The sequence below is a fragment of the Thermobia domestica genome, chromosome 5, assembly GCF_964235325.1.
Source record: "Thermobia domestica chromosome 5, izTheDome1.hap1.1, whole genome shotgun sequence".
In the NCBI taxonomy this organism is placed as follows: domain Eukaryota; kingdom Metazoa; phylum Arthropoda; class Insecta; order Zygentoma; family Lepismatidae; genus Thermobia; species Thermobia domestica.
This window is the reverse complement of record NC_137458.1, coordinates 300,343,236-300,355,601: the sequence shown is the minus strand read 5'-3', so window position 1 is coordinate 300,355,601 and position 12,366 is coordinate 300,343,236. Positions and strand designations below refer to the sequence as shown.

At 36.8% G+C, this 12,366-nt stretch overlaps 1 protein-coding gene across 8 annotated transcripts in view; it reads right to left on the bottom strand.

The window, feature by feature from the left end:
• The window catches only part of Tet (Ten-Eleven Translocation (TET) family protein), a 327,152-nt gene that overhangs the window by 14,876 nt on the left and 299,910 nt on the right, over positions 1-12,366 (bottom strand). For all 8 annotated transcript variants that reach the window (XM_081760368.1, XM_081760372.1, XM_081760371.1 and 5 more), the window contains 3 exons: positions 9,052-11,776; positions 6,834-7,009; positions 3,157-3,510 (listed from right to left, as the gene is read on the bottom strand). In XM_081760368.1, coding sequence (XP_081616494.1) covers positions 3,157-3,510; positions 6,834-7,009; positions 9,052-11,776 — 3,255 coding nt within the window. The remainder of the gene's footprint in view (positions 1-3,156; positions 3,511-6,833; positions 7,010-9,051; positions 11,777-12,366) is intronic.

Genomic DNA, 12,366 nt, shown 5'->3' with positions numbered 1-12,366 from the left:
GTTTAACGTCCCGTTCAGCAGAGAGGCTATATGAGATGTGGATCTACTGATTAACGTGGAATCCGAACCACATGAGCTCCAGCCGGGAATCGAACCCAGGTATCCCACGCCAAAGGCGCATATGCTAACCGCTTAGCCACAGAGGAGCTCAAGATTTAAAGGAATCAGTGTGAAGGAGTCAAATTGGTCGACCTGGCGTAGGATCATTCACTTTGAAGAAAGAAATCGACGCCTCAGCTTCTATCTATCTGTTTCTTTCTTCCCTGCAAAGGCACCTGTGTCTAGTTTCTTTGTTGCATATTGTGGAAAATATTTCCAGCCATATCCCACGGGATATAAATGTATTATTGCGAAAATATGGCAATCCACATTGAATACAACCGAAGATATGATCCACGGCGAATGCTGGTAATCCTCATTGAGTACAATCTAAGATATGATACCCGGAGAACACTGGTAATCCACACTGAGTGCAATCGGATATATGATCCCCGGAGAATTTTTCCCTAGCTACCTCCTGCAATCACCATTGGTACCTATCATAAAATACGACTTCTTTTCCTTTACTCTAAACATACAGCTTTTTTTTTTTTTAGTACGATGTGGAGTTGCGTGGTTATGAGCAGTAGCGTTATTTGAATATTTGCTTGAGAACGAGGAAGATTTTCCGATGTAAGCAGAATCTCAGGAGTATGTTTGCCTCCCCTCTTGAAGCCCCAAAGATGCCTGTTTTTCAAGATATATTTTAGGATATATTCTGCCATATCTTTAGGGCATAAATGCAAGCATTTTTTTCCAAGTTCCTAGGTAATAGAAATCTGTACCCTATTGGTTACAAATTTACTCTACGTGCCATATTTGACGGCATAGAATACGCTTCCCATATTCTGTATTCAATTTTGAAGAAGGAATAATATTTTCACTGTATATTATAAAGAATTTTTTTTTAATAATATAACGTCATATTTTTAAGAAGGAACATATAGAGTTACCAATAGTTAATTAAATTTAGAACCGGAACCACGTCTGGGAATATCTATATTCTATAGTGTATGTGTGTCCAGAGAAAAGCATACATACTGAGAGAGAGTAACTAGAGCGACTGTATCCAAACTATCATTTACAGTCACTGAATTACAGCAATGCAGTTGTACGCCACAAGAAATTAACAGAAAAAAAAAAAACATAAAACAAATCAATCACGAGAAACGTTAAAGTATTCATTTTCCCTTACCTGGTTGTTTATTAATGTATCATAAAACAAAAGAAAATTATTTCGATTTGCCTTCGTACGTGTTGTTTTCTTTTTCTCCTGATATTTCTGTAACTGACTGTTACTTTATCAAAGGTCGTTAATTTGGAAACTAAAAAGCTTTTACTGTAATAACATTTTGTTATTTTCCCCAAAACCTTTGCCCAATTTCCTAGGTTACCGTTTTCGTATGTACTGTAACATACACATCTACAAAGGATAATAAATATTAAATGTTTTTAGCAAAAACTTCACTACGACTTTTTTTTTTCTACATATTCATTTGTTTGGGTGTTGCCAATTCGTAAGTCCAACTTATTCTTTTTAAGGTGTCTAAAAAATCCCTGGAAATCTTTATGAGTTAGATTTCTATACTAACTTAATTATGAAGCATATAATAATGATATCCCATTGTTTATCTAAAATTCCATTACCTTGATTTAGTTCTGGATCCAAAATTCTAATGAAATATGATTCATCCGTAATTATTTCGATATGTGAAGACGATGAAGGATTATTATCTTGCTTATGGGTCACGCCTATTCAAGCATTAACAGCAAATAGTATTTCATGAACAAGATGGTAAGATGTCTTCACAAATCAAAATAATTACTGTTGAATCATCTTGCACTAGAACTAAACAAAGATAATTGAATTTTAGATGTATAATGGGATGATATACTTAAATATGGTTAAAGCTTCATAATAAAAAAAAAAAAATGAAATGAAATCTTTGAGTTTTATGTCCCACGGTTATGCCGGTTAGGCTAAAGGAGACGGTGATGATGAGTAATGAATGAATGGTGGAATGAAGAAAGTGGGAGGAAACTGGAGAACCCCGAGGAAACCCACGTACACGGTGTTTGTCCACCACAAGCTTCACAATCAAGTTAAGAGTAGAAATTCAAAATTAAATTCAAAAATTTCCAGGGATTTTTCGACAGCTGTCAAAGAATAAGTTGAACTTAGGAACTTACAACAGTGAAACAAATAGATGAACTGCAAAAGAAATTGTAAATACTGTAAAATTTTGCTCAAAACAATATTTATTAGCTTTCTCGCACAATTTCTGTGGAAACTTTTACAGACATTTATAGAAAATTAGAAGAAAGCTCCACTAAGATACATACGAAAACCGTAACACAGGAAAATTAACAAAAAGGCGGCTTGGGAAAATAAGAAAACTGTGGTTACGTTAGAAGCTCTCTGTTTTCTTTTACTGCTGTAATCACATTTTGCATAGAAGTAAAGCCGAGAATTACTGAAATACCGGGAGAAATAGGAAAACAATATGTACAAAAGTAAATATTGTATTTTACTTTATTATATATCAAATCGGTGAAACTTAATCCAATTGAAATAAACAAAATCTCTATATTGACGTACAAGACATGCCCTATTTTTTGGTTTCAAGAAGAACGTACGTCTAATATACCGGAAAATACTGTAACTACTGGTACTTCAACAGTTGCTTCTTTATTGTATAATATTAACTAGAAACGAGATCAAGTATCCATAAACAATGAAAATTCAAAGAGTGAAAATATGCGACTGGAATGGAAGTCGAACAGCGGTCTCCGGTTTACTTCACTTGAGCTCCCACCGGAAATGGAACCCCAACCGTATGCTAACCATATTGGTCTCTGAGTAATATTAATATACAACAATGTTTGGGGAATCACTTCAAAAATCAGACGAAAAGCTTGTAGTACAGAAATCAAGATGATTTAAGAGAAACAATGAATACGAACGACTTTAGCGACAAAATGGAACGACAGAAAGTTTCACATTACAATTATTAATTTTGTGATTTTTTTTTTTCATCAAGACTGATTCCATCCAAGTAAAAACTGAGCGCATCACAATTAGTAAGCATTACGGGCATATTGTTTATTGGTACGTACCTCTGTTCGCACTGATAGTCTGAATTTACGAACAGTTTTACTCCGTGCATATTTGCATCCATTATAATACATACTCCAGGAACAACCAAAGGAAAACGAAGCCCCACATGTGTCTGGGTCAAGACCTTGACATGCACAAGTCCGGGGCTCATTGGTTGCACATCTTCTGGTAGTTGGTAGACCATAGCGATTCAATTTCTCTGTTAGCAGGTTGTACAGATGATCAGCTTCATTGGAAGGAACCCCGTCCCACGCCACCATAGCAATCACAAGCCATGCTGTAGGGCATTTGTGACCTTGGCGATGCTTCACCACACACAATACCTTCTCCTCGTAACTAGAACGTCGAATGACCTGCAATAAACACAACAAATAAGCGGCATGAACAATATGACCTTGAGACGAACTATTGAAAAATTCCTCACTAATTATCTTCTCTATCTATTTAACTACTGCATAATATATAACCTGAACTTTGTTTTGAAATTTATGAGCTTAGAAATAGATTACGGAGAAATAAAAATATACTTGAGACAAAAGAATTTCCAGTGCAGAGTACGAAAGGTCAATGAAGCAATTATTTGTTCTAAGAAAGTACTCAAAGCATTCGCAGTTCACTTACAAGTTTTAGTTCGTTTTTATGTCTCTTAATTTCCATAGTAGAGGAAGCTTCTTGTTAGTGTGTTTGGAACATAACGTCGGTTTATTTTATTTTTTCCACATCTGTATGAGACACACACCTACGAGTTGTTACGGGATTCGAACCAAACGCGCCCGCATCGAAAATAAAGCATGGTGCATAGAACAATTTGATAATAAAAAGTTCAATTATTTTCCCACATTTACAAATTTTTATATTCCTTTTTGTTAACAATAAGACCAGGACAAATTTCTGAATGTGTGACCGATCAAGAAATAAACGCACAAAAAATCTATAATTACACTACTGCTCTTTTCTGTATTGTGAATAATTAGTAGGGAGTAGTAGTAGGACTACATTACTAAGTATATACGCAAAAACTGACAATGGGAATAGCTGGTCGAATCTGTATTTACAAACGCACCAATAGCTACTAGTTGGACAGTATAAATTAAGAAATAATTTTAATATTTTACGCAAATTATTAAATGTAAATAAATAAAAAAAAAATTACAAAACATTAGTAAATATAAAATAACTATCTGAATACCCTTCATTCTAGTTTTGAAACTTCTTGTATAAAATAAAAAGACAAATTCTGGCCAAAGCGTATACTATTTAATAAATAATAATATTACAGTTTCGGCAAAGTATTTTTGCCTTCATCAGACACATAAAATGCAATTTCTAAGACTACAGAAACTCAGAAAATGAGAGGAGGTCGTATCTAAGAACCAATAAGATGCGTTTTTTCACTTTTAACAATTTCTAATTGATTACATATTTGCAACTTTTAATTGATACAACTTTCACTTGAAATCTTAACATTTAATTGGCACACCTGTGTTGTTATAATGAACAACTTTCACTTTTGAGAACTTTAAACTCAGGTGTACTCAGGTAACACAGATATATTTTATGGCTGATAGCCAAATAAAAGCTAAGGTTCTCAAAAATGAAAGTTGTTCATTATAATAACACAAGTGTGCCAATTAAATGTTAAAACTTCAAGTGAAAGTTGTATAATTAAAAGTTGCAAATATGTAATCAATTAAAAATTATTAAAAATGAAAGAATGCATTTGATTGGTTCATAGATATGACCTCCTCTCATTTTTCTGAGATATGTAAGCTGTAGTCTTAGAAATTGTATTTTATAATGTGTCTGATGAAGGCAAAGATACATTGCCGAAACTGTAACAATATTAGTTATTAACTAGTATAGGCTTTGGCCAGAATTTGACGTTTACTTTATAAAATAACTATGGAATGGTCTAGTTTACTCTTATAAGGGGCTAACTTCAAAACCTGAAATAAATTATTCAGAAATAGTCATAATATAATAGTCAGAATATAATAATAGAAAAAGTTTTAAATACCATTAGATCACGAGACCCCCAGAATAACACTCTCGTAGCTCGAAATAGGTTTTAAATTGTTATGAAACCTTAATTTGTAATAATTGTAAAAGCAGAAAAGATAATAATGATTCTTTAGGAACAAACTATTTTTTTCCCCACACCTCTACAATTTACATTTTATTAATAGAGTTATGACAGTCTTGTTGTGGCTGTGATTTAATTTCGAACGGAACAGTTATCTGACACAGAAAGCAAGAGGTTGAACAAAATCACGAATGGACAGTACTTACATCATAACAAAAATCAACTGAACCACAGTGGAATAGAAAGCGAAGAGGAATATACATTAGAAATTATACAAGCCTCGAGCAAAAATTCTCATTAGCGGAAACTTAAGTTTTCCTACACTTAACAACTCTGTACCTCACAAAAAGTTTTATCCAACTTTTCCCCCAAGAAAGGAGCCTGATTAAGATGCACGAGCAAATTAAAATTAATTCATAACAAATTACTCTGCAGAAGATGGTACAAGGGTTTGTGTTTGGTGTTTTCTAGATTTCAATTTGTTTTTAAAAAAAAAAAAAAAAAAACATTTATTTACGAGGAGTGATCAGAAAGTAAAATTACAAAGCCTGCAGTGAAACGTGCCTATACAGCCAACAAATAGTACATACATTAGGTTATTTTTCGACATAGTTTCCATATCAGTTGAGGCCAGGGGCGCCCATGCTGTGGTTTCCAAGGGGGGGAAAGTATAAGCGACGTTTCAAACAGTTTCAAATTTTGCTGTAACTAATGTAAAAACTATTGGGTTTTCGATATTCTGAAGTACAATTTCCTCTAGGGGGGCAAGCGCCCCACCTTGCCTCCCCTGATGGGCGCCCTTGGTTGAGGCACTTGTCACATCGTGAGATGAGTTTGAATATTCCCTACTGGTAAAAAAAAAAAAAAAAAAAAAACCTGTCCTTGCGTGTTCAGCCACGTTGTCACGAAGGGTTTCACCTCCTCGTCTGAAGCGAAGCGACAGCCTCCTAGGTGCTCCTTCAAGTGCGGGAAAAAGTGAACGTCGAAGGATTGGATTGGAACGAGGTCCGGACTGTAGGGAGGGCGGTTGATGATGTCCCAGCGAAACAGCTTCAACACTCACACACTGCGCTCCTCATCGGTGACGTTTTCTCTACCAGCCGCAAATTTTCGACACCATTCTACGATATACTGATGAGACATTACAATCTCTCTCTGTAAACCTCTACCAGCTGCCGGTGAATTTCAGCCGCGGTTACATATTTCGCCCATAGAAATCGAATAACTGAGCGGACTTCTTTCCGAGAACAGTTTTCCAAACCAGTCGCCATTTGTGTTTACTTACAGCTAGCGCCGCAGGTGGCGGATAGCTGAAACTCTGCACAGTTGCCAACTCCATGTATTAAAATTACCGCACACTCTTCATTTCTCTATAACAGACGAAACTCCAGAAATATCGGCTTTGTAAACTAAGTTTCTGATCCTCCCTCGTAGTGCTAGAACTTACTTGTTATCGTGTAAGCTAAAGCAATGAACACATATACAGGATTCCTACAGTTTGGTGCAAAATCTTCCTTCACTTTCCCGGTTGTTGGTACTTTAAAACCAAAATAAAACAGAACAGAGAAATTAATAGTGCTTAGAAGGCCTTACCCATTTAGCCAACGGGCATCCTTGAACTGTTTTCCCTTCCTTGCCGGTGTAAACAACCTTTTCAAACCGTAGTGCTTTGCCTTTCAAACCAGATCGTTTCTCCATCTCTTTGCGAAGTTCGGCTAAATTTGGAGCTGCACCAAGATGAGTGTAATATGAACCCGGCTCAGGTGGGCCTGCAATTGCAAGACATAATACTTATTTTATGGACAGAAAAATAAAATTAAAATAACAAAGAACACATTACTTCATTTACTCTTACAATATAAAATTATCTTAAATAATATGATACTAGGATATAAATGTTACACGTTATTATCACACTCAACTTTTTTCTTTCTTTTTCTTTTTCCTTCAAATAATTTTCAATTGAATGAAACGCTGTAGGTTAGAGAGAGAATGATAAATTTAAAACAGGAAAATGAATTGTAACTTATATCCCTGGCCGTTTGAGAAAGCTAGTTAACAATACAGATGCCTATGCTGAGATTTAACATCATCTTTTGTTTTTTCACGTAACGAAGAACCTATATATATTTTTCTAATAAATAAGAATCAACGTTACAGAATTTATAACAATTTTCTAATATCTAGTTATTTTTCATCCACGCGGTCAATAAATAAAAATCAGCTCTGCAGGCAGGATAATCTTTAAAGGCAGTAGTAAAACCAGCAAGGAAATCGATTCAACTATCCATCTTTTCTTATGATCATGCTAAAATGCTCCATGGACCACAAGAAATCCACAAGTGCCCAAATTCAGGGCCTCTGGGCTCTGGATCGTTCCCATCAGAAATAGTATCTTTGTTAAGACTCCTAATTTAAAAAAAAAAAAGAAAGAAAGAAAGAAGACCCATAGAGAGTGGACCATTTTGTAAAAAAAAAAAAAAAAAAAAAAAAAAAAAAAAAACGCTGCCTGAAGAAATTTCTGTAACAAGTTCTTAGAAGCAGGATGAGTCATAAAAACAGATAAAGTATCCGTGTTTACCTTTTCGTCATTGTTGTTATATCATCCTCAAAATCAAATCCATTTGCTCTTTTAGCATAATTTTAATAGAAGCCTCTTCACAGCTTAACGAAAATTGAACTCACTCAGATCCACGACAGTTAATACATTGTAAACCTATGGTAATAATCCATGAACGACTGACTACATTCAAGCTTCAGTTGAAGATATGATGAATTGTTGAACTGTGACATTATCTTTAAACATACATTTAAAAGTGCCACCCAAATCAAACTGAATTTCGAATGATTTCAAATGATCTTCAAACTTCACAGATCTTCGACAATCTTTTCCTTTGCAACAAACGTGATTAGAATGCTATTGGTATATGACATCTACGAAATTACATCACTACTGGCGATTTGGATTTCTCCGTTTTTGAGTTGAAATTTCAAAACTCGGAAAGTTCGTACTTGGATGAAAAATTTCAAATGAACCTGTTTTGTAGATTTAACTACTTAGTTATCTGGCTTACTGCTACCAACTAGAACAAAATAGCTTTCGAAAAAGTTGGTTGAAGATGCAATAACTCCTATTTTTGAATTAGTTGCGTTTTTAAATTATGTTAAGGAATTATTTTGAGTTGTACAAATCTAGGATCAGGGTAAGGGATCTAGGATCTACCCGTCACATTTAATTTTCTAATGGTTTGAATATTGGCAACAGTAATGTATAACAAAACGTAAATAAATTACTTGCTATCATGATTACAAACACTACTAATATTCAGAAAGTAAAGGCCAGCAAACTGTAAGAAACACACATCTCCAAGTTTTTCAACAAACTTAATTTTAAATGAGTGACCTCGAATGGCTTAAAATAATAAAGCACAAGCTATTTTTCCTACATTACTGTCCATAATATTGCATTCAATATCCTGTCTATAGTCCTCTTCTTTTCTCTGACAAAAGAAAGTAAATATCTAAAAATTTTACATCGAGGTTCATTATCGCATGTCCTGTTATGTGCAAAAATACCTTATTACATATGAGTAGTCTTACTTTGTATCACGAATTTTTGTTATTCACTCAGATTTCAGTGTTTTCTGACTTTTTTGATCTCACCGAAAAAAGTGTCAGCGAACACTGAAACCATGTGAGTGCATTACAAAAATTCGTGATAACAATGTAACACACTTCATATTTGAGGTATGTATCCTATAACATCCATTAATAATTAGTCTTATTACGTACTTAACTCAGGATTACTTACATTTATCTGGAGGGAAGCAGTTACAATCGGGGACTTCAGCTCTAACGTTGTTCTTTAACCGTTCCAGATGGTCTTGGAATTCCTTTGTTGACATTCCGCCTACAAGCTTGGAGTAGTCGCTAGTTGGAGTTGGAGTACTCGTTGGAGTCCACGGTTTGTTCTCTGCTGTTGTTTTCGGAGTTTCAGCCGACGCATCTGTCGTAGCGTTCTGCTGTGCGTCCTGATTAGAGCCAGAATGGTAACACACATTGTTGTTATTGTTGTTGTTGTTATTATTATTGTTGTTGTTATTATTATTATTATTTTCAACTTTAGTTGGAACTTCCCCAACACTCTTATCTTTACAGGTTTTGTCTGTACATGCCTTCGAAGGACTTTCTGATTGAAACGGGTACGCGGAAGATGAGGACGAATCCTGTCCAGCAGCTGCGCAGGATGTCTCTTCTTGCTTGACGCGTGATGTCATAGGTATCGTTACTGAGGTAGATTTTGTATCGCCAGATTTGTTGTAAGAGCATGAATAATTAGTACTATTATTCTGAGATTTCAAATGCATATCTTCCGGGAATGAATGATTTTGCAAGCCAATTTGTTTCTGAAATGTTTTATCATCTACTGTGGTATCATCTGAGCAGTTCCCAACATTATGAAGGGCTGGCCTACTGTTGGCACTAAATACTGACTCACTCTCTGTACACCTTACATTACTAGTACCTAACCCTACATTTCCTTTGTCTACAGGAGAATGCCAATCAGCACGGGAACTTGTCTGAATACTAACTCCATGCACGGCTGCAGGCCCATCAGGCAAAGGACCTGCAGAACTATTCGATAAAAAATTCTTTACATCACTAGATAAAATATTATGTTCTGTTTGACCCATATTCACTAAATTCCCCCCTTCATTTGTTCGATTAATACTATCATCTGGTCCCAGTTTTACGAATTTGTCACTAAAATTGTCTGTCATATTGGAATCACTTACATTACTAGAAGCTTGCATGTTAGAAACTGACTGACTACCAACAACACTACTAGTTCCTTGCACACTTAGTTGGGCACTCTGTTCTCTGACCCAATCCCAAATCCCACCCTCAGACTCTGGCTGAGGGTGGCCTTGCACTAAAAAATTTGGATTTTCCTGAGAACCACTTGCTACATCTCGATTTAAATTGGAATTGTTCACGCCTGACGCATCCACACCTTGCATATTAGGAATGTATTGTGACTGTGGAGGGCCTGTTGACTGGCTACCAACGTTGCTCTGCGGAGTAGACGGTGGCCGCGTTGTTCCTTGTTCTACGTTACTTCCAGGACTTATCAACTGGTTACTTCCACTGTTCTCATTGGGGCCCGGTGCCTGTACCTGAGAATCTCCTACCACGTTCGACAATTGTCGTTGATATTGCTGTTGCTGCTGCTGTTGTTGCTGCTGCTGCATCTGCAATTGCTGTTGCTGTTGAAGATTCTGCTGCATCTGCTGTTGTTGCATTTGCTGCTGTAATTGTTGCTGTTGTATTTGCTGTGAATGTTGCTGTATTGGATGCTGTGGAATCTGCTGTTGCTGTTTGTTCAAGATCATGGTCTTCAGCCTGCTGTTCAGCTGCTCATGAGACTGGTCCCTCTGGAACATTCCATTGCATGTTGGACTCTCGGGGTAATTCTGAGACAATCCAACGTCAGTCTTCTGTTCGCTCCAGCTGGAACCTTCCCACGAGGACGACTGATCCCCAACAACCGAGACTCTTCCTGGGTACCCACTAGAGTTCAGTGAACTCTGCTGGGGAAGGGGAAGTGGGTACCCAGGCACCCCGTTTGGGTGACCGGTCAAACTGTTGAAAGCTTTGTTCTCTCCATCATAGGAAGCAACGCTTGTTGGTGGATGTGAAACACTGGTAGTCGTTCGACTGGTTGGTGGTGTCGATCCATCCAAACTATTTGGAATACTTGTAGGCACGTTAGCCATACTAACAGGAAGAGTATCTTGGGTATAACTGCCAGCTGATGATGGTAAGCTGCTACCGTTCACGTACTCAGTTCCACTGCGGGTTTCATTATACTGTCCCAAGCTACCATTGGGAGATGAATCTACGTAAGCGCCTCCGCTAGAAGGATGATTTGGAGTATTTCCAGCTTGACCGTTAATACTTCGATTAGGACCATTCATACCCATTGCTGATGGTGGACCATTCATTGCTGAACTATTAACACCATTTGGTGACGGCTGAGGTGTATGCGCCTGCTGGGAATGAGGATACCTATTTTGAGGCTGCGCTTGCGCTGGTGATGTTGGTGGTCGAATGCCTGAATACTGTTGAATTGGAGAAGTTTGGAGTGTAGTTAGACTAGCATTTCCGGTTGGGTAACCGCTTCTATCTTGATACTGTTGCTCATTGTTAAGGAACGCCTGCTGATAACCCGGCTGGTAGCCACTAGGTGCATAGCCTAAACCCTGCTGGTCGGGGAAGCTCCTTGGAGGAAAGCGTAGATCATCCAACGGTGCCTGAAGACCTAAAGGTCCCTGTTGTTGTGGCTGTGGAAGTAGAGGAGGAGCAATGCTATTCTGGAATTGTGCCTGTGGAGTCCACGCACCACTATCTGTCTGGTGCCACACGGCATTCGGGAAGCGATCTCTTATTGCTGGAAATCCAGGTTCTGGAATATGTGGAGGAGCGCCAGGAGGGGCTGTCACAGCTGGAGGACCATAGAACGGCATCACAGGAGCCTGCAAAGACAAAAAAGAATGGATATGGTTAAAATATAATATCTTTAAAAAAAATTGACAAAAACAAGCCATTAAGTAAATTTACTTTCATTTCTAAACACTTTCAATTATCCAGTATAGTTATTATGTTAATTTCAAAAAAGTAGGAGTTATAACTGATTTAACAGATCGAATAACTTATCTATCGATTTATCATTGTTATATTTGCATTCGATACATGGATTAATCAATCAGTTCGAGTTTCCACTGCGATTATAGTACGAAGTATAATATACAGTAGTTCATCACAGTTCATTGCATTTAACGATCACGCCAAATGTCAAAAATAAAACCAACCAGAAAATAATTAGAATATTATTAAGACACAAATATTCATGTAAAATTAATCGCATAGTTCCCCTTTCCTGTTTTCCTCAAATCTCATTTTGAAAAAAAAAAAAAAAATGAAATGAAATTTTTTAGTTTTACGTCCCACAGTTATGCCGCCTAGACTAAAGGAGACGATGATGATGTGAAATGAGTGAAATGGTGGAATGAAGAAAGTGGGAGGAAACAGAAGAACCCCGAGGAAACCCACGCACATGGTGTTT